At 35.9% G+C, this 23,974-nt stretch overlaps 1 protein-coding gene across 3 annotated transcripts in view; it reads left to right on the top strand.

The window, feature by feature from the left end:
• The window catches only part of LOC145689825 (LIM homeobox transcription factor 1-beta), a 140,151-nt gene extending 121,457 nt beyond the window's left edge, over nucleotides 1–18,694 (top strand). For all 3 annotated transcript variants that reach the window (XM_081764038.1, XM_081764037.1, XM_081764039.1), the window contains exon 7: nucleotides 11,806–18,694. In XM_081764038.1, coding sequence (XP_081620164.1) covers nucleotides 11,806–11,996 — 191 coding nt within the window. In that variant the 3' untranslated portion in view covers nucleotides 11,997–18,694. The remainder of the gene's footprint in view (nucleotides 1–11,805) is intronic.
• Nucleotides 18,695–23,974: the final 5,280 nt, after the last annotated feature.

Genomic DNA, 23,974 nt, shown 5'->3' with positions numbered 1-23,974 from the left:
TACTCCAGCGTTTTTCCTGTTCAATACATTCAGACTTTTTCTTCTTCTGCTTTCGGCAAAGCAATCTCTTCTCCATCTTTGTCGAAGGAAGTGGAAGGAAGGGGAAGACTTAAAATCATCTTCTGAACTCTTTATCACAGTATGTTGCCGTCATTACTTCAAAGCTTAATGGCCCTTTTGGGCGACTGAAAAATCCTTCCACAAGACGAACAAAGGGAAAAAATAGATCCCTTTCTTTCTTTCGAGATGATACAACAGAGGGACTTTTTTTTTACTTATTCTTTAGAGGGGGGAGGTAGGAAAGGTTCAAATGGCTGCAGTAACGACGCCTTGCGAGTGTATGTGGAATCAATGATAGGGCTAAAAGCAGACAAATGACTATCGGGAGAACAGAATGATGGGGCCACAGAGGGCGGGGTTTGAAGGGAGTCGAAGGAAAAATGGCAAATGATCTGCGGGAACGAAAATAGTGAAGGGGCTGCGTTCTCTTTCTTCTTCTTCCGTCATTAGAAGGAAAAAGTTGACAGTTAAGTGACATCGAAAGGGGGAGAGCAGTGGATTCTTTTCTCAAGGATGCAAGAATATGGCTTCTGATATCAGTATCAATTGAGACTTTTGCTTAATTCACTATCTTCCTTTTTTCTATCAATTGCGTATCAATAATCAACATTAATCGCAAATTCCAACATAGATTTTTCTTCAAACTACGAACAAAGTATATATGCATTGAATTATTCCACTTTTATTTATTTATTTATTTATATAATTAGTCTTATTTTACATAGCGAAGTTAAGAGTAATCATGTCTTGTCTCCCACTTAACCGTGCAATCATCATGATTAATATTACAATAATAATAATAATTCAATATGTATAAAATATAAAACACACATTACACACATATCACATCACATACACACATAAATTACTACAAATAACCATATAACATTTTCACATACATTTAGTGAATAATAAACAAATAAAATGTAAGAAGAATAAAAATCAGCGTTTTTGTCAGATATTAGTAAGCCTTGACAGAGTTATCGAAGGTCTGTTCAACCGACTTCTTAAATAGATTGATTGTCTGAGATTGTCTTGTGTTGGATGGGAGGTTATTCCATGCACGGATAGCAGATGCAACAAACGCATTCGAGCAGAATTTTGACGAACGTAGGGGAAGAGAAAGAAGTTTATTTACACCTGATCTTGTATTGTGATCGTGGTGAGCATTTAGTGGTTGCAAGCGTTGAAATAAGTAGGAAGGTTGTTGAAAGCCCAAAGTCTTAAAGAGAAGTGTGAGTCGATGCAAATCACGTCTATCGGCAAGTTTCAAAAGGCCCAGCTTTCTGTAGTATGGAGTTAAATGATTTGATCGTTTGAGATTATAGGCAAACCGTATACAGGCATTTTGGATACATTGCAAATGGTACGCTAATTCTTCATTTAAGTCTGATAGAGCTACATCACAATATTCAAGGTAAAGCAATAGAAATTTTACAAGTAGTAACTTTCTACTAGTGGCTTGAATTTTCTTCAGGCTAGTGAGTGAATGCAAAGACCAGAACGCTTTATTACATACGTACAGCGTTAATGTGAGGTTTCCACTCAAGAAATTGATCTATTATTATCCCGAGATTTGTAACAGTTTCAGAAAATGGAATAATTATTCCTTTCAAAATGATGTCAGAAAACTTGAAGAAAATCTGCGACGTATTTGACATAAAAATCAACGTTCGAAAGACAAAAGGAATAGTAATTCGATCGAAACGCTGTAATCAAATATAGTGTGGAAAAAGTAAAAGAAGTAAATATTTTTTGTACTATTAGTGAGAAGATGAAGTGTGAAGTGAAACGAAAGCAAGAATAGGAGTGGCGAAAGAAGCATTTAGGAATAAAAATAGTATAAGGTATTTTCTAGATCTTCGAATAAATCATTAAGAAAAGTCTCATAAAATGTTTGTAGTATATGGAATAAAACCATAGTAAGTACGCAAAACCGATTTAAAAAGATGGGAAGATCTCGAAATGTGGGTGTGGAGAAGAGAGGAGTGGTAGAATGGACAACGAATGAGGAAATGCAAGAATTGTAAAGAAGAAAACGACAATGTTCAATGTAATTCAAAAGTCGAACAGAAACTGTATAATAAGGGATGCGATGAATGTATGGCGGAAAGAAAAAGAGGAAGGGGCGAAAGAGGTTACAGTTGATGGACCCTATTAATATTGTCATGTAAATAAAAAGATGAACGTGGAAGAGATGATGCGTGGAAGTTTCTCAATTTGCAGGAAGTGATCTGCCAAGAATGCCAGAATACCTATGATGATGATGAGGTTTCGGTAACAACTATAAAACTAACTTTCTCGGAAATTGAACTGTATTTTTATGGAGAGGGCTAAGTACCTGAACATCAATAATAAACTATTGTCTCTTCAAACAGCTTACATCCACACAGTATATTCATTTGCACGTAACAATACTATTAACATGTTAAATTTAATGCAATACGACTTTCTAATGAAGTATTGGATCAATGCTTTCTTAACATATTCCTTTGGCCGCCAATTCCACGATTATGGTCATAAAACATTCAAGGCAAAAGGAAGGAAAATAATAAAACATCAAATAAAAATAAGTGATATTTATCAACACTTGCACTACTAGAAAGCATCGTCTAGCAACTGCAATGATATCTGATTACACACACTAATGAGAAACACACAACATGACACAGACCTCATGTAACCTCTGTCGAAATGGAATACATAGTATGAGGATGGGCTGATAAGTTCTCGGCTCGACTCAGAAGGACTTGAGCTGCAGGCATGAAAGTGTGAGGCTATTCAACATAGTCCTCTCGAAGGTCAACACACTTGGCTCATCGATGCTGCAACTTCTCCAACCCCTCCAAAAAAAAAAAAAAAAAAAATTCTCAAGGTCTGCAAAAAACTGTTCCGCAGCTGTTATCACCTCTTCATCACTGTGAAATTTCTGTCCTTTCACTGCTGTTTTGAGTTTTGGAAACAGATAATAATCAGAAGGGGCAAGATCTGGCGAGTAAGGTGGGTGGTCAATGTGCTGAAACCCTAGGTTTCTCAGAAAATCCATTGTTCTGTCAGCCTTGTGGACGGGAGAATTGTCCTGCAAGAACAAGACTCCTCATGCCAGCTTTCCCCGGCGCTTTTCGTTAATAGCGTCCTTTACCTTAGCCAGCAGACTGCAGTAATACTCTGCAGTTATTGTTTGGCCCTTTGGAAGGTAGTCTGAGAGCAAAACACCATCCTTATCCTAGAATATTGCGACAAGCACCTTCTCTGCGGACTTTTGTGCTTTGAATTTTTGGGGCCTTGGAGATCCTGAGAGGCGCCACTCGCATGACTGCTATTTGGTTTCCAGATCAAAGTAATGCAACCACGTTTCATCCTGGGTAACAAGCCGATTCAAAAAATCGTCCTTGGAGTTCGCAAAATGCCGTAAAATCACCTGCGATGATCTTACACGTTCGCTTTTCTGATCCGCGTTCAAACATTTCGGAATCCATTTCGCAGAAAGCTTGGTCATGTCCAACTGATCATGGATTATTGAACCAACACGTTCTTTGAATATGTGCACTTTGTCAGCTATCTCCTGAAGCGAAATCCGTCTGTTGCTCAAAATCAGGTCATGAATCTGGTCCACTTTTTCCGGAGTTGACACTGACACTGGCCTGTCCCACCTGTCACCATTTTCTCTTGAAAATTCACCACGCTTGAAGTTCGCACACCATTTCTTCACAGTGGAGTATCCTGTAAAATAAAAACCGTTCATGGTAGAGTCGTGAAACTTGGTACTTAAACATACAAAGGATCAATGTTTCACATGACATCAATTACATCAGGGTAGTACATTCGGAAGGGAGTCGGGCCGATAACTTATTAGTCGACTCTCGTATATTGGTTAGACTGCTACTTAGGGGTGCTTTTTGGGGGCTCCAGGGGATCAATTCGCCCCCCTGAGTTCGACATTTGTATAGCCTACATTTTAGTCCATAAGATAATAATATACGAAAGAAAAGCCTGAAGATCCCCCTTCCCCTCAAGCAAAATCTGAAATTACACTGGTGCTATTACTACCTATCATTTTACAGGAATTAACCCTTCGCGCCACTTAAGCTTCCAAATGCAAGCAATATCTAACAGTGCCTACAAACTGGAACACAAGATGAAACTGTAAGCTGGAATTTCGATGTTAGAATATTTTATATATCTCTTGGGAAAGATTAGGCGGAACATGAATAGGAGAAACACGAATTCCTGTGTGACCTACATGTAAAATGAGAGGATTATTGATATAAATTACAAAGAGGGCTGTAGATGAATCAGAAAGAGGTCAAATGTGAAGACATCCCGGAGAGACCATCGCATCTGCTACCGAAGTTATTCTGTGTTTTGACGACCTCCTGTTGGTATGTCTGCATAATACTCTATTACTAAAATTACACTAAATTTACAGAAAAGTCGGGGCTTCGGAGGGAGGGATATAAAAATATTTGTAAATAAAGAACTCTACTAACTAGTAAGTGCATAATATAGTTGAGTTCAATGGAATTGTTTCATTTATTTGATTAATGCATTTACATGTTTCTGCTCATGATATTTCCTCAAATTTTGTTTTGCTTTCTCTAAATGAAATGTGTATCAATCAAATGACACACGATACAACCTTAAACATTTTGACCTAAGTTTATATATATGATATAATTGCGTTATGATAGATTTATACATTTGTGTTCGTTGAGTACAAATTTTTAAAAAAATGCCTCTGCTTCATCTGCTGCATTTTCGTTTAGCTATAGTCGACCCATTCTGTACAATCCCAATCATAGATGGCAGCAAGTCTCTCTCCCAAAATAAAACTGTCGTAGCTTTAAAGTATCAATTTTACAGGTGAACTGAAAAATGTTTGTTCTAATGTAACTTATCTTTTCTGTTTTCGGGAATTATAATTATTTCAATATGTATTATACGTACTGAACTTCCTTAAATGCTGAGTGATTGTAAATGATTAAACAGATTTGAGGGGCAGCGGTGGCTCAGTGGTAGAGCGTTCACCTCTAGTGCATGAGGTCTCTGGTTCGATCCCAGCCCGCACCAAGTGAACTTTGTGGTGCGTGGGTTTTCTCGGGGTTCTCCCGTTTTCTCTCACTTTCTTCATTTTACCATTTCATTCATTTCTCATCATCATCGTCTCCTTTAGCCTAGCAGGCATAACTATGGGACGTAAAACTTAAAGATTTCATTTTTTTAAACGGATTTGAAAGAGATGTGTTAAAAATACGTAACACATACAGTAACGAATGGTACATGAAGATATACAGAGAATGTTCAAGTTTCAGATAAACTGTTACAAATGTTCGATGTGACTTTCTTTCGTGATGCTACACACATCTTTGTGCTAGTGAACGGCGAACTCCCACGCCTTCCAATGTACTGAAATGAGTTAACGTTTTTTTCCTATAACTTCCTAACTCTGCCGAAATGTGTTTGAGATTTTTTTTTTGGGGGGGGGAACATGTGAAAAACATATTATATGTCACTCCAGGTTCGCATTAGAACTACATTTACGACCATTGGTAGGGATATGATAGGAACGTATGTGAGTCGAAATAGACTACCGGATAAGTATGTGTCATGTGACGAAAGGAAGCCACATCCAACATTTGTAATAGCATACATGAAGTGTGTTGTATGTGTTAATCATTTTTAATATAGACCTTTGAAGCGCGATGAATCACTTACAATCATCCTGTACATAGAAATTACAATTATTACACATTAAAAACTAACAACAATTAACAATTTATTTTAAGTTACGACAGTCTTCTTCTGAGAGTGCGAAGTAATAAAAATCACTGTTTCACAAGCAGTCGCTGTTGTCCTACTTTCTAATTTGTGCTTGCTCCATGGGAAGCACAACATTTTGTAATATAAGGGACGTTCTAATAACTGTAATTAATACGACGATCAATTTCATCTTTTAATTGTGTTGAATACCTGCCCCATTCTTAACTTTTAATCCATTCATTTATACGGGGAATTATTTTCTTTTTTTAAATGACGAACTGGAATTTTAATCGGTTGATTGTACTGATTTGTTCTTCATACTTATTGAAATCTTAGTAACTTCGTGAAAATTAAAAAAAAAAAAAAAAAAACTAACGATGCTGTTGCTAATTAGAAGTGCCCACACTTGGACAAATTTCTAATTCCGTTTCTGTACTAATTTGAGGACGCTGAATTCAATGGAATTATTTTAAAACGTATGTTCGATGGAGTGCCTAGAAAAGTTATCTCAAAGTTGGGATAGAAATTACAAATTTGAGGAAATATTTCTCCTAACTCCGTGGACGGATATATTTAAAATAGTTTCAATTGATTCAGTGTACTTAAATTAATATAAAGAGCGAAATTTGAAATTAGCGTGGGCACTTCTAATTAATAGAATGATCGTTAGTTCTTTGTTATATTTTAATATTTAATGATAATTTTAACCTGTAATAATATTAGATTTACATTTTTCTTCTGATATCAGCAGGTTTTCGATTAATTTGAAGCAGTTTTCCCCTCTTCCATATTCTTACCCACTCTTTTCATTTCCCTCTTCTTTTTCTTTCCTACATCTTGTTGTTCCCTATATTTCAATCGCAGCCTTCCTCTTCGCACTTTTCCTTCTGCTGTTCTGTACATACCTAATAGTACAGAAATGCAATAAGAATTCTAATAGGGTGATGCCTCTAATATTCTTCCTCTTTTTTTCCTACCAATAGATTTATATACAGTGAAACCTCCTTTTACGGACATCTTTATCCCGGCAAAAATATATATGTTCCTACTGGACAGAACCCTCTCTTCAACGCAGGGACGGCGCCAGAAACGTTTGATGGGGTGGGCGGAAAGAGGCGGACCCAGTTGCTGGGTGGGCGGACAATGAAAATAAGAATTGGGCAATGTAGACATTTTTTGGACAATAATTTTCAATCTTTAAACTCTTTAGTTAGTTAAGGCTCAGACCGAAATAGGGGAGGGACAAGGATGTAGAAAACAGTTGTCTTGGCCTTACAGAAGGTACAATTCCGGCATTCGCCTGGTGGGTCTGAAGAGATGCAGACTTAGGATGGGCTGCGGGAGTTCGTGGCTATATGCTCGACCTACTGAATTCCGCGTGGCAGACACAGTGCGCCTTATGCAGAGTCATTCTGACGCGTGATTAGTGTCATACTAAAGAGAATGACTAACATATGTTTCCTGCAGTAGTGAAGTCTTTAGTATTACGCTAATCGTACGCCAAAACGACTCTGCATAAGGCCTAGTATCTCTACTTCCAGTTTTTTTAAAAAACAATAATAACGGTGTGTACTGTGTAGTCGATGAAGTTCAAAACAGCTTTATTTTCTCTCCCTCCAAGAATGCACATGAATGCATAGAAATAAAAGAAGGTTCAAACAACACAGACTAACAGATATACAGGGTTTTCATAAAGTCTGGACGGATTTAATTCGCTTATAATTTACATAAAAATGCTCATATTGAAATCAAATAAAGTGCAAACGGTAGCGGAAGGATTAAATTTTTACCTGTAATCTGCACCAGCTCAGTTCATTCACCGCCACACCTCCAACTGGGCGCCACTTACGTCCACACATTCGCGTAGGCGGCGCTGGAATCCACTCACAGGCGATGTTGGCGGTCTCCCACTTCGAGGAAGGTCCAGGACGCTTCCTGTCTCCAAGAACTTAGCATGCCACTTTCGGATTGCACTCTCAGTCGGTGCCGGCTTTTTGAACTCTTTGGTGAACTTTCGACACACCAGAATTGGTGATTTTAGCTCTGCGTACCACAGAACACATTGCGCTTTCTCTTTCACCGACGCCATCTTTGATACGGTAAAAAAAATAGTCTTCTCAGAGGAGTTTTTCATTTATTTATTTCTTTAAAAGACACACACACCAATACAGCTTACAACTTACTTTTAACAGTCAACATTGAACCAACAATGAAAACAACAATGGATGGAATTTGGTAAGAAACTGACCCTTGCCCTCCCTCTCCCTCTCTCAACGTGTTCAGAGTTGCCGCTTATCTAACAGTGTTGCCAAGTAAAAATTTAATCCTTCCGCTACCGTTTGCACTTTATTTGATTTCATTATGAGCATTTTTATGAAAATTATAAGCAAATTAAATCCGTCCAGACTTTAAGAAAACCCTGTACTCCATCTTTCGTTAATATCATAAAATACACAATAAATATGTAAAGTAAAACAAGGCTAAAATAGGCTATTGCTAGGGTGACCAACCGTCCCGTAAAAACGGGATTGTCCCGTTTTTTCACTACCATTCCCGGTGTCCCGAAAATTCTCCCGGGACGCCAAAATGTCCCGTATTTACGTACATTGGGTACAAAAAACCTTTCGAATCGCTAAAATTTCCTAATTTATATTATTATCTAAGCTATGTGATTATATTGGAATATGTCTAATTACTGAGCAACGTCATTACGTTTGCAATATTGGATGTGGTGGCTGCACTGTTTTCCCTCCTAGGCCTAGATTGGATAAAGAAGTAAACAGCAATTAACAAAACTTCATCATGATCCACAGAAACAACAATGTATTTTAAACTATGAAGGGCTGATCACATGGTACGAACAAGCTTACAATAAACTTTTATACCTGCACTTTAATAGAGGAATGGTGACAGCAATTACGGCTAATTTGTGAATTTCATGAAAAGCAATTTTGAAAGGATCCATCACTTCAGTAAACTGAGAAATGGAGGTAATTTTGTATTGCTTTTCCTCCTCATAACGTTTCAAAACTTTCGGAAGAAGTTTCATTTCCACCTCAACACTAGTGATGAGCAAATGCAAGACCAAGACCAAGACCGGGGTGGTCTTGGTCTTGGTCTTGCACATCCAGTCTTGGTCTTGGTCTTGGACTTGCACACCCAGTCTTGGTCTTGGTCTTGCTGCAAGAGTCTTGCAAGTCTTGCTTTTATGAAAGCTTATGCTTTTCATAGGTAAATTTTACTCTGGATAAATTCTACAATGCGCCAATAGTAACAAAAATACAATGTATGTTTCTAAATGTAATATAGTTTACCTTCGTGTAAATAAGATGATAGTGTACAACATAGGCTTTTTTTTTTCAATGGGTAAGATAAATTACAACGTTTCGTAATATTTTTATACTTTTTAAACAGATCTAATTCTCCATTGGTTCCCAAACTGGAGAGGCTACCCCTGAGACGCATGAAAGAAAATCAAGACGTCACAGATTATTGAAATGCCATGAATTGCAAAATTATTTTTACACTCTAAAGGCGTCAGATTTTTTCTTTTCAACCACGATTAGCTAATCTTTGTATTGAACAAACTTTCATTTAAATATCGAGATTTTGTTTTACTGATTCCAATATGTACGCTATGGGGCAGAAAATTTGGCATTACGCAAAAGCGATTAAAAATTGCAGGCTTTCGAAACGTGGGCATGTAGAAAAAAGGAGAGAATTAGCTGGGTTGAACGGAAAGCGAATGAGGTGTTAGAAATATTAGCAGTAGGGGAAGAAAAGAAGAATTTTAGATATTGTTAAGAGGAGGAAGAGGAACTGGTTAGGATATTGGCTGAGGAGGAACTATATTATGAGGGACGTGCTAGAGGGTATGGTGTAAGGAAAGAGAGGGAGAGAGCGAAGGAGACTGTAGTTGAAGGAAGGTATTAAAACAGAAAATTGCTACGTCAAGACGAAGAGACTACCTGAGGACCACCTTACATCGAAGTTTCTCAGTTGCAGCAAGTAACCTGCCAATAGTGGTAGATTAGCTGATGATGAGAAATAACTGAAATGTTGGAATGAAAAAAGGAGGAAATGGAAAAACCCCGAGAAAACCCAATGCACACGGTGTTGTCTACCAAAAAAGCTCACATGGCTCAATATGACACATCTGTGGCTTGAAAACGAGCAACGTCTACAGAAAATGAAAGCAACCAATCCAGAAAACGACATACATGCTACAGGGGCAGATCGACTCACACGCCTTGCATAAACTACTGGGAACACATTCACTCCAGCAGCATTTTTACTGAAGCCAAGAAGTTCAAGTAGAAGACGTACTGATTTTCCCCCTTCTTTTTTAGATTCTATATAAAAAAAATAAAGTAGTACCGGTACTTGTGCAAGACTCTTACGCAAGAGTCTTGGTCTTGGTTTTGCAGGTATAGTCTTGGTTTTGGTCTTGGTCTTGCACCCCTTGGTCTTGGTCTTGGTCTTGCATGCAAGACTCTTGCAAAAACTGCAAGGCCAAGACTCTTGCGCTCATCACTACTCTACACTATCGACATCACATCCATAATGACGTACAGCACAAGTGGTTCAATTTTCTCAAATGAGAGGAAATGTTCACTTTTAGGGTGAAGACGGCTTATTCCAGTGTAAATTGGCGTTCAACTGTATCTGGAATTAATTTGTAAATAAAATCATTGTTCATTGCAGAGTTAAACAGGGTCCTAGAACCTATTACATTACAATCAATAGTAATACCTATTGCTTTTGAAGTACAGGATGTCACCTTCATTATCCTACTTCTGTTGGGGTGGGCGGATGGGTGGGCAAGGCCATTCATTGGGTGGGCGGTCGCCCACCCTCGCCCACCCTTAGTGCCGTCCCTGCTTCAACGTAGACTCTCAGATACGGACATAGGCACCATTGTTTTACTCAAATATATTGGTATCCTCTTTGTAATGGACAGAAGTTATTCTCAGTTCGTACTATTTAGCACAGAAGATACTTTCTGAAATGTAAATAAATAAAATAAATAAATCTGCGACATTGTATTAGTAGAACAAGATTCTAACAGAAATTGGTATTTACAGGATATACTTCCATTGCAGGCAACTGCCGAAACATTGTCCTCAAGAAATTCATAAATCATCATGGTTGGTATCTTGTATCTGTTTTTTCTGTATTTAATAATAATGTTGCATGCTGTTATTGCGTTACATTTACTTTTTGCACACTCAATATGCGAATTAAAGGACTTTTAGAGGGGATACCATGTACTTGAGAAGAGAATTTACCATAAATGAAATATTGTTTGCAGCAGACATCCATACAAACACATCCCTCAGGGATACTTTTGTTTCTTTACAGAGGATATTTCCCTCTCTAGCAATTGAAAAACCGAGTACAGTACTTAGATATTAACCTATATTTACATTTATAAGTAATGTATTTATACTATACCGCATGATCTGTGAGTAATCTACATTTGTGTAACATCTGTATTACGGACATATAGTTGGTGTTTGTTATTCAGAAATTTCATTATATAATAGATTTATACGTACTGCAAATTCATTTTGAAAAGCAATAGACATTTAACTAGAGTTAATAAAGTCAGTAAAATCAGGAAAATAAAGTTCCAGTTTGTTTCAAATAAAATCCTGAAGGAAACTCCCTACAGAATGGCGTAGGTATTCAACATAGATATATAAAAGTAGCAGGTAATAGGGACTTTATGAATTTAGAAAACAATGTCTAAAATTAGAAAATAAGTTATTCTAAACTATATTTGAAGCCTGTATTTCTAAAGGATCATCTTGACTTTTTTGGATCAATTGAAAAGCTTTCTTCATTTGTCGATATTTAACTCTTTCCCTTGCTTCTAATATAAAGTCAAGTTGTTGCTTTAGAAACTACAGGATCTGTTTGTTGTCATTGAATCTGTTTGGAATTGTTTGGTTTTTTTCTTTTGGTTGTGTGTTCCGCCGGCAGGTGACCGTGGCGAAATGGGCAACGCCAATACCATCCTTGGATTCCCTTTCTCATCGTCATCGATGGACGCCGCCAATCATTTGTTCGTCGTGCACCACCAACAGCCCCCCTCGCTGAACCCCATCGACCATCTCTGCTCCATGACCTCCAACTACTTCCCTAGGGACGATTCCGCCATGATGGAACAATAACCATCGACACTAATAACGAAGGATAATTGAAACGAAAGGATAATTCCAGATCTTCATTTCTTCGTTGTTTATTTCTTTTTTCAGTTGTGTTTCATTTCTGAAGAAATAAGGATCCCATTGGAGCAACGACAACAAGTATTTAGATGCTTCTGAACCTCTGATTGGTTGCATCAATCTATGTTTGTACAAGTGCAAACATTAACACATCACAACATTTCGTGGTCTTGTTAAGAATAAAATATGTTTCCAGTGATTTTTATTGAAGATGATCGAGAAGTTTCAAGGCTTTAAATAAATTTCATACCAAAGAGAATGTGCTTCCTTACGCTTTTGGAGTTTTAAGTAGAGTATTCAATGATTAAGAAAACTACTTGAATCCAACTTATTGCGTTCCTTGATACGTCCGGAACATACAATCCTTATTGTTTAATTTATTTTTTGTCCCTACATACCATGAATGACTTAATTTTTATTCCTGCGTATCATGAACGACTTTATTTTTGTTCCTACATGGAATTAACAAATTTAATTTTTGTTCCCACGTACTGTAAATAACTTTAATTAATTCCTATTCTTACATAGCATGAATGACTTTAATTTTATTCTCCCAGACAACGAACGAGTTTAATTTATCGTCGTCTTCCAACATACCATGAATGACTTTGATTTGAAGACTACAGGGAAAAAAAGGAGAAAAGTCAGTTTCTTATAACTTTACACAATTGCCCTATTTTCCTGCGACTTACCTACTTCTTCCTTGTGGGCGAATTTTTTTTTAGCAGTAAATTGCTTACTAACCTTCTTCTTACTGTGGGATTCAGTCCATCTTTCAGGCTATATAATTCTGCTCTTAACTCATTTTCGAACATTTCTTGACTTACCTCCTTTTTCACCTGTGATCTTCATTTACTTTTGTTCCTACGTATCATGAACGACTTTATTATTGTTCCTATATATTATCAGGTACCATGAATAACTTTGGTTCTTTAGTTAATTTTTGTCTTGTATACACGAAAAGATTTTGCTCGATTAGATTTAGTGCCGTAATTAAGTTGGTTGGAAAACGCTCAGCAAATTAATTAATTACAAAATAAAGTTCACGTTGGTAATTGATAGCCTGGCATTTATCATTATTGGGTCTACTGGCTGTGCTGCTAGGGACTTCTCTGATGTAATTAATGGACATCTGAAATGTATAGAATTGTGAAATATCTGGGAAGTTTAAATAGCTGTATTAAAACTGCCTGGAAACAATTTTATTCAATTGTTATAAATAACAAAGAGGAAAACATTTTTTATACTACGTAAAATACTGTTTCCCTACATTCCTTATTATTGCTGGACTGTTAATTATGTTCTATTGTCCAGAGTAAGTATCGAAGTTATTTTGTTTTCTTAATATCAAAAGAAGGAGATGTAGTGTTCCAGCGCTTATAAAAGAATAGAAAATGAAGAGATTACCATTTATTATTAGATTTTCTCAGATATGTTTCTTCTTTTCGTGACATCATAAACGGTTTGGGAAAAATCCCCCGGCGTCATCACTACATTTCTATAGTGTTGCCCACGCCCACAGGACGAGAAAGAATGTTTCTCCTTTCGATTCTCCAGAAAGTATTTCTCATCCCGTCTCGAATTTCGAAAACCTTTTCTCGTCTCGCTTCGTAAATTTAGGTATAAAATTTATATCCTGATTATTTTCTTAATTTCGTCTAGAAGTGATCAGAATTATTCGCGTCACATGAGGTCCCCGAAAAGTGTGATACTACAACATTTAAACAATATTTATTATTGAAGAATATTATATTACGACTTTCGTATCTATAAACGTTGATAAATTCCCTTCATTGTGTTCGTATAATCAGTGTATCAAGTTATATATCTTATGGTATGCACCATATATAACACTAGAACAGTGTTTGAGAACTAAGACTTGGGTAAAGTAGTGCTGGTCACGACACTCGTAAAATGTCTCGTCTCGACTTGAGATGGAAAATTTAATTCTTTGTTGTTTTCTAGACGAGACGAGACGAGAAACTCCACGAACACTACTTTTGGAAAGATTTTCTGAAATTATCGAATGGTTACCTGGTTCACCTTTGGTACTCAGATTGAGTTCTTGTGTAAACTGACATTGAAAGAATGATCGTCGAACATTACATAAATTAAGTAATAGTGAAAGAAAGTTGTATTAAATTTTGACTTTTATAACGCACAATTATGCTTTTTAAGCTAAAGGAAGCGATGCGTATTGGATGTTAATGATGAAAAGGCGATATATAATATCAACGCCTTGAGCGGAATTCCAACGCGCTACGGACAGATTATGCGATGATATTAGCATTATAAAAGGATACCAGTCGGATAGCGGTAATTGAGTGGTAAAATCAAACTGACATTTGATAAACAGTCGACTAAACGTTAATCGACCATTCCTTCATCGGAGATAAGATCATCTTTGTGATAGCATATGTTGCTGGTTAATTCATGCATATGTAGCAGCCTGAATGCAACGTACGTATAGTCAGTTAATATTGTCATACATTTATGGGAAAAGTGAGAATTTACATTATTATATTGGCAATTTTAATCATATCTATGCCTCTAAAGGACTCTTCTGAAAGTTTAGAGTTTTTGATTCATCTTCCCCTCTCTTAGCTGTCTTGTAAAATGATTATTCGCATTCCCATAAATATTTTTTCTAAGAGAGATTATAATTTATCTTAGAAGCAAATACTATCACCACCTCTTTACTTCTAATTCAAATTATACGGTCGGTGTGAACAGTTATTTAAATTTCAAACTTTCCAATGTGTTTAAAGGTATGCTTTAATTATATCTCTATGTCTGAGTGAAGTTGTACCCACTTACGGTAAAACAGACAAGCCTATAAAGTAGGAGAAAGATGGCCGGTTTGTTGTGTAGCTATAAAATGATTAGTAAATACTTGAAATGAAAAGATGACTTAGAAGAATAGGCTGAACATTAAGATTGCACCACAAGAACTGTGCAATTATGCTTACATTACTCAGGAAGTAAATTATAGACGTAAATTAATATTTCTCCACTATTATATTTCTTCCAGATAATTATTGGTAGAAGCAGTCGGTGTCAAATATAGAAGTAGGAGGGGAGAAAATACAACAGGTGACTAGTTTTCGATACCTGGGTAGTATTATTAGTGATAATATGAAGTGCAAACGTGAAATAAAAGCAAGAAAAGGAATGGTGAAAGAAGCCTTTAGGAGGAAGAAAGGTTTGTTTCGTGAATAAAGAGTTGCGTTATAGTTCTTTTACAAAATTAAAGAGAAATACACAGGATTATTTATAAACAGCTGTCACAGTCCTCTAATACAGGAATCATGTAGATGAAATACTGTGATGGTGAACTGTGTATACCATGCAGGCTGACCTTACTTGATGATATCCAGTAACTGCAAAATATTCAACCCCACATTAACACTTACTCGTCTCCTTGAAATTGTAATTGTTTATTTAAGTTTTAAAGTCCCTTTTGAAAGCAAAGGCTATATATCACTTGAACCTACAGTTTAAGGTGGAATCCGATACTGTAATCTGTTCAAAGTTCTTTCATCAAGAATCGAACCAGGGATCCCGTACACCAAAGGCGGGCACGCTAACCATTAGATCAGCAGAGAGGGCAATACCTCCTATTCTTCATAACCTCGCTGATGCCTAAAGACTCCAAAGCTCAAGCTCAAAAACCTTCTCCGGAAATGCGACGGAAATCTGTAGAGTTAAGAGAGACAGGCTAATCTTCAATCCACTGCTGGATGAACGTCTCTCCGACTCTTGGTAAGTCTTTCCCACGTTACTCTGCAGCGCTTTTTTGATTCCGTCACATCTTCTATAAGGGCGTTTCCTATGTAGTGTATTGTCTCTTTGTATCCAGTCAATAATTTCTTTTGTCCATCGCTTATTCTCTTCTTGCAATAATACGTTTAGTCTACTGCTATTTGAATCCCTTCATTTTCACGATAATGCCTGTCATTCCTTTCATCTTTCTTATCCATGCGACTATTTTAATATCTTCGCGGATACGGAAAGCTAAATAAACTGAAAGCATTCACTCTACTCTTCAATGTCATGTTAGATATTGGCTCAAGAAATCATATTGGACATTGATTTTTTTGCTCACTACTGTAGGCTTTAGTTGGGAAATAATTACATCGGTGACAATTGAATCGAGCACAGCACAAATGATCCGAGTCACATTTTTCTGAAGGGTAAGAAAGGTCCTGGGTTTAAATAATTTTTCTCTTACATATCAAAGCGACACAAAATGTACTCAGATTCTTTCTAAAATCATCGACTTAATTATTAAGAACATATTTACACTAGCAAACACTATTTTGTTCAGAATGCTGACAGCTATCAGTGAAAATTCGACTTTTGTATGACCTTTTGAACCAATCTATAACAGTATATAAAAGAACAGGGTGAGAAAAGAGTTTCCTTATATCACTGCTCTTTAAGTACGGAGAAGATATATGGCGACTTCGTAGTGGTAGAGTGTTCACCTCTGAAACGATGGATTCCTGGTTCCATCTCACGCAATGTGAATTTCTGGTGGACAACAATATTACGTCCGTAGATTTTCTCTCTCCCTTTCCTCCTGCATTCTCTTTCCAACAATGCTTTCTTAATCGTTCTCTTTCATTAATCATTCGTTCACTTTACCCTAAATGGCGTTTCCGTGAGACGTTAAAGCAATGATTTATAGTCATTTTTAATTCATTATTAATCTTTCAAGTTTTATCTGACAACACTGCCTGCGTGTTGTCCTCACCGCCATATCTCCAACGGGGCACTATTCTTGCAATTTCGTCCTGAAACACAGAAAATGGACTCGCTGTTATACAAAATGGACTCTGCTTATACAAAATGGCGGTCCGAACTGACGCTGCTTATACAAAATAGACGCTATGACTGCAAATATCTTTGTTTTAAGACTATCGAGATTTGTTGAATTTCCCTCGTACACTTTCGTCTTGACATGCTCCTATAGCCACAAGTCACACAGGGTCCGGCTTGGTTACCTTGCGGGCCATGGTGTGGATCCTCGACGATATTCTCTATCCCTTTATATTCCTGATCCAGAAAGTTTATGACTGAGAGAGCAAAACGAGGAAGGGTCACGTCTTGCTGGAAATGTGGCTCATCCTTACTACTTCTTGCAACCAGCTGCAGAAGAGGCAATATCTGCAGCATAAACGAAACGATTTCAGTTTGCATATCACAGTACAATTGCACTTCTTGATTTCTTGAATTGATTTTATCTTGAAACCATGTGACCGCTGTCAGTCAGGTGATCCTCTCACCTCACATTGTTGCAACGTAAAACATTATAAAGACTGCCCTATAATACGAACTTCATTTCACAGAAATATCAATTTTAAAGAAAGTTGTACCAACTTCAATTCCAAGAATGAGTTTCGAAAGTACGTACGTTAAAGAGCTCGAATACCAAAATGATCCATTCTCTTAACTGTTTACCCAGTGGAGTAATGGCGAAAGATTTGGATAGGCTATCTATTGGAGGAAACACGAAAATTCCAAAAATATCGAAAACACCAACATACTATAAACTCACATAGCTTGCACTGAGTCTGAGACTCTTGGCACAGAGTTTGTAGCTCTAGAACTGAGGAAAGGAACTCTTTCCCCTTCCGTAAATACGAAAAAAGGGGCTTCCACAGGAGAGATCCGAGTTGTGCTCTTGATATTTCACACTTTAAAGTTATTTATGGCGTTTACTTAAATAAGGATCAGTTCGGAACAAGGAAACGATGCGCAAAGAAGTCGCCAGTCATTGAAAATTCATGACAGTTTCAGAAAAAAGGAAAATGCTTTGTTTTGATGACCATTTAGTGTTACATAACAAGTATTTTTCACAACAGAAGTTGAAAACTTAAAGAAATAAATACAATAATGTACAATGCCATTTTGAAAATATTACTCGTGTTCGGGAACTTAATTCAAATTATTCATTTACTTGAATTCCAGGGAGGGGCCACGACCCCACCATGTCAATCACCTTCCGGACTTCCGTGAAAAGAAAGAGAGGGGGAAGTGAATGTTTTTGGTGAACTGAATGCAATTGAAAATTCATTGGCTATTCAGAGGCAAACAACCGCATTGGGTAGCCGATGCGAAGGGTGGTTAACAGCGCTGGAACACTTCTCTCTAAAATAAACAACTGGTTTTAAATCCATCCATTCCTACATTTTTTTTCTTTCCTGTTGCATTGTGGGTGTGCAATCAATGAAAACGCAAAACATTCCAAACATAATTAATGAAGAATTGTTTAATTTATTTTCCCCAAAAACTATTTTAAGTTTGTTAAATGTTCTTAAATTGAAAGTTTGGTTATCCAAAATGTAATTACATTCCAATACAAATTAGAAAAAGAAAATTTTAAATCGAAAAATAGCTACACAAAACTTAATGTTTCCGAGTTATTAAAATAAAGAGCGTTTTACTTGCATTTTTTATACATTGTAAAGACAGATCATGATTTTGAAATGGTTTCTGCACTAAGTTTGTGTAGTTATTTTGCTCTTAAATATAAGTTTTATTTAAAATACTTTAAAAACATGTAAATTAATACAGAATTTATAAAAGGAAATGATGTTAAGTGTACACAAAGTGTATAGCAATAAAAATGAATTAACTTAAACTTTAATCAGTGCCTTTTATTCACGAAATTAAAACTCTATGTACACTCATGTCCAAAATGATTGTCGCTTACCTATAACTGTCTTCTTGTAAGAATATAACCTGATGATGATTTTGTAGTTTACTTTTAATACTGATACTATGTGTACAATCGGGAAATGCATGTTTGTGGTAAATTTCATAGGAAAATAATTATAAATACGAAAATGAGAATGTGTAAAACAAAATGTTGCTAAATTGACAAGAAAGTTTTATTTCCGTTTTAATGTTCTTATTTACTGCTCTTTTGTCATGAAATTTGCCACATACATGTTTTTGCCGATTATACACATACTAACATTATAAGAAATGCCGGGCGAATTCGTTATCAAATTATATTCCTACAACAACATATTTATAGACATGCGACAATAATTTTGGACATGAGTGTACATTCATATTAAGAAATGACCACCTACTCAAAGAGATAAAAGTATTTTATTCAAAACGTATATACGAGGATACGTACAGGGTGAGTCAAAAGTCCTTGGACACCTGCATAAGTTTGAAAATCGACGGGAAAAGTAAAAAGTGATGATGGGAACAGAGGTTTGATGAGGGGCCGCAACTTTTGGAGTGTATGTCATTCATGGCCGCCATCTTCAAATCCGCCATTTTGGATTCAAGTCTTTTTTTTTAATGGGAAGGGGGTGTATGCCACATCAAATAACACTAGCTTGAGCTCAGAAATTTAGTGGTGTAATTTTTTTTCTATCTTGTACAGTTTATAAGTTATTAATGTTCAAAGGTGGGAAATTACCTTGATACTGACCCATTGTATTTCAATCATTTGTCTTCGAATAACAATATCAAATACTAATTGAATGCTTACATCTGTTGGACATTTTCAATTACCAAAAGAGCTTCGAAAGAAAAGTGGATCAGTTTCTTTAAACACGTTTGTACACAAGTTAATTAAAAAAACCTAAAAAACACTAAAATAAACCAACAGCTTACAAAGGAACATTGCAACTGAATTTATTTCCAGGGTATCACGGAAACACAGGGTAACATTTTACTTCAGGAACTGATGGTTTTTGGTTTAGTATCGTGATGACAATGTCCCTATACTCTGTTATTCCTTACTATTTTTATCAGAATGCACATATATTATAGTTCATGTATTTTGAATTAGATTCAGCAGTAACATGGCGTTAGAAATGTGCAACTGTGATGAAACAAAAATCTTTCTATAACACATTTATGATAATAATCATAATAATATTATTAATATTTTATATTATTATCAAGTTGACACATTCCTGATAGACATTACCTATAGCAGATGTTCCTTTTATGACCAGAGATTGTATGGGTCAATGAAAACTTAACCCACTGTGATCCAGTCTGACCCACCGAAAACCATCGCATCCTCTCTGACCCATGATTTACACTCTTCTGTCCACTGACTAAACAATTTACCCTTGTAATAAAACAAGGCTGTGAAATTATCATTAATCAGAATTTGAATTTCTAAGGTCAATCGCTCAAGCACCGCACTGTTATAATACCAGTGGATCTGACCTTTACAGTATATATTGGTAAATTTGTCATGGTCCAAATTACGATGAATTTCAATTTAATTTTCATATATAATTATTTCCCTGTTGAATTAGTGGAAAATAGGATGAAATTTGAAAGTCTCAAATCAAGATAAAATGGGCCAACGTAAAAGAAAAACGTAAAATAGGCCAATCTAAAATTCGACTGTGTCTCGAAAGCCAAGTAATAAGTCCTATTGCTATTATTACAATTACAAATATCAATATTCAAAAGTGCCTGAAGTTCTTTTTTCACTTAGATATACTCATCTCAGGTAATAAATAGAAACAAATGAAAAAGGAAGAAAAATGGATGCCTTGAAAGTAAAACGTAGACAAATTCACCAGTGTTCAGAAGATGTCGTGTCTTGAAAGCCAAGTAATAAGTCCTATTGCTATTATTACAATTACAAATATCAATATTCAAAAGTGCCTGAAGTTCTTTTTTCACTTAGATATACTCATCTCAGGTAATAAATAGAAACAAATGAAAAAGGAAGAAAAATGGATGCCTTGAAAGTAAAACGTAGACAAATTCACCAGTGTTCAGAAGATGTCGTGTCTTGAAAGCCAAGTAATAAGTCCTATTGCTATTATTACAATTACAAATATCAATATCCAAAAGTGCCTGAAGTTCTTTTTTCACTTAGATATACTCATCTCAGGTAATAAATAGAAACAAATGAAAAAGGAAGAAAAATGGATGCCTTGAAAGTAAAACGTAGACAAATTCCCCAGTGTTCAGAAGATGTCGTGTCTTGAAAGCCAAGTAATAAGTCCTATTGCTATTATTACAATTACAAATATCAATATCCAAAAGTGCCTGAAGTTCTTTTTTCACTTAGATATACTCATCTCAGGTAATAAATAGAAACAAATGAAAAAGGAAGAAAAATGGATGCCTTGAAAGTAAAACGTAGACAAATTCACCAGTGTTCAGAAGATGTCGTGTCTTGAAAGCCAAGTAATAAGTCCTATTGCTATTATTACAATTACAAATATCAATATCCAAAAGTGCCTGAAGTTCTTTTTTCACTTAGATATACTCATCTCAGGTAATAAATAGAAACAAATGAAAAAGGAAGAAAAATGGATGCCTTGAAAGTAAAACATAGACAAATTCCCCAGTGTTCAGAAGATGTCGTGTCTTGAAAGCCAAGTAATAAGTCCTATTGCTATTATTACAATTACAAATATCAATATCCAAAAGTGCCTGAAGTTCTTTTTTCACTTAGATATACTCATCTCAGGTAATAAATAGAAACAAATGAAAAAGGAAGAAAAATGGATGCCTTGAAAGTAAAACGTAGACAAATTCCCCAGTGTTCAGAAGATGTCGTGTCTTGAAAGCCAAGTAATAAGTCCTATTGCTATTATTACAATTACAAATATCAATATCCAAAAGTGCCTGAAGTTCTTTTTTCACTTAGATATACTCATCTCAGGTAATAAATAGAAACAAATGAAAAAGGAAGAAAAATGGATGCCTTGAAAGTAAAACGTAGACAAATTCACCAGTGTTCAGAAGATGTCGTGTCTTGAAAGCCAAGTAATAAGTCCTATTGCTATTATTACAATTACAAATATCAATATCCAAAAGTGCCTGAAGTTCTTTTTTCACTTAGATATACTCATCTCAGGTAATAAATAGAAACAAATGAAAAAGGAAGAAAAATGGATGCCTTGAAAGTAAAACGTAGACAAATTCACCAGTGTTCAGAAGATGTCGTGTCTTGAAAGCCAAGTAATAAGTCCTATTGCTATTATTACAATTACAAATATCAATATTCAAAAGTGCCTGAAGTTCTTTTTTCACTTAGATATACTCATCTCAGGTAATAAATAGAAACAAATGAAAAAGGAAGAAAAATGGATGCCTTGAAAGTAAAACGTAGACAAATTCACCAGTGTTCAGAAGATGTCGTGTCTTGAAAGCCAAGTAATAAGCCCTATTGCTATTATTACAATTACAAATATCAATATTCAAAAGTGCTTGAAGTTTTTCCACTCAGATGTACTCACCTTTGATAAGTAAATAGAAACAAGTGAAAAGGGAAGAAAAATGAAAGACCTTGAAAGTAAAACGTAGAGAAATTCACCAGTGTTCAGAAGATGTTGTTTACAATGCACTCAGCAGAGTGGGTCATAGTGGGTCGGTGGGTCACGGTGGGTCGCAGTGGGCTCTGTCGCTCCTAGATTGCAAACAGAAGACCAATCTCTGATGAACTGACGTGTATGTTTTCAAAACGACTCTTGTCCATCTGACAAAATATATTGCAACTCAGAAAAATAATTACGTTAAAACTGGTTGAATATAGAAATATTTGGTGTGTAACTTCTTTGGAGTGAAAAAAAAAATATTACGCACCAGTTAATTTCGTATCCAAAACAGATTTAATAACCTTTTTCTGAATTTCCATAAGTTTTGTGAGATGAAGAAGATAAAATTGAAAATATTGTCTAAATGAAGCAGCCAAACGAAGAGTATCCTGGGAGAAAGGAGCTCTGATAGTCACAGTTAAATTAACGCCAACTTTGATATTACTCTCAGGCGTGGTCAGAATGAGTTTTACCATTGGAATACTACAAGGTGGAAAACAACACAAAACTACCAGTTTATTTTCCTTCGTGTGCCGACAAAGATAAGATGGAGTATGTAGAATGGTCTTTAAATATAGTTAGAAAAGAAGATTAAAATATAGTTAGAAAAGTAAATTATTTTTCCGGGAATAAAAATAATTTGAAATATAAGATTGGATGAGAGAACAGCAATATGGGAAAGATTGTTGAGAGAAAAGACAAACAGCAATAAAGGAATAGGATAGAAATGTAGAAGATACTATCATGTAAGAAGAAAAAAACATTAGAAAACACCAAGGAAGAGGTGAAACAAAATAAACCAGATTTAGTTGGGATTTGTGAAGCTAGGTGCTAAGATAATGAATTATAAAGTAAAGGATATATACTATACACGACCGGTAGTAGTAAAAGTTAGAGAGTAATTCCGGGTAAGCGCGGAAAAGGAATAGCAGTGAAAATGAATTTTGCAGATGATAGTTTAATTATAGCGAGAAATAAGTAGGAAAATCTTTATCGTTAGATCTGAATGTTCAAGGAGACAAATAAACACACGTGAGTAGTTATAGAAGAATTGGTGGAATGGTAACGTGAAAGAAAAGAGAGAATTCCGAGAAAATCCTTAGATACAATGGTATCTACACAAGCTCATATAGACTGAGATCAAACTAGGATTTCTGTTATCAGACGTGGACAATATACTAATGTACACGTGACTCTAATAACTGTTAGACAAAAAAGAAAGAAAAAGAATATGTGTTTGAACAAATATACGCATTACTCATTTCACACACGACATAGAAAATAAAAGAGTACATATATAACAAGAAAGAGGGTTCGGAGCTCCTCCGTGGTTGAGCAATTAGCGTACGCTTTTGGCATGGGAGACCCGGGTTCTATTCCCGGCGGAACGCACGTGGTTCGGAACCCATGTTGATCAGTAGGTCCCGTCTCATGTAACCTCGCTGCTAAAAGGGACATTAAACTCAAAATCAACTCAACTCCAGAAAGAGGGTTCGTACTAGTGATGAGCAAATGCAAGACCAAGACCAAGACCCGGGTGGTCTTGGTCTTGGTCTTGCACTGGAACCCTCGGTCTTGGTCTTGGTCTTGGTCTTGCAC

The sequence above is a fragment of the Thermobia domestica genome, chromosome 7 (assembly GCF_964235325.1).
Source record: "Thermobia domestica chromosome 7, izTheDome1.hap1.1, whole genome shotgun sequence".
Classification (NCBI taxonomy): Eukaryota; Metazoa; Arthropoda; class Insecta; order Zygentoma; family Lepismatidae; genus Thermobia; species Thermobia domestica.
Note: the sequence above shows the minus strand (reverse complement) of the source record. Positions and strands in the feature narration are given on the sequence as shown.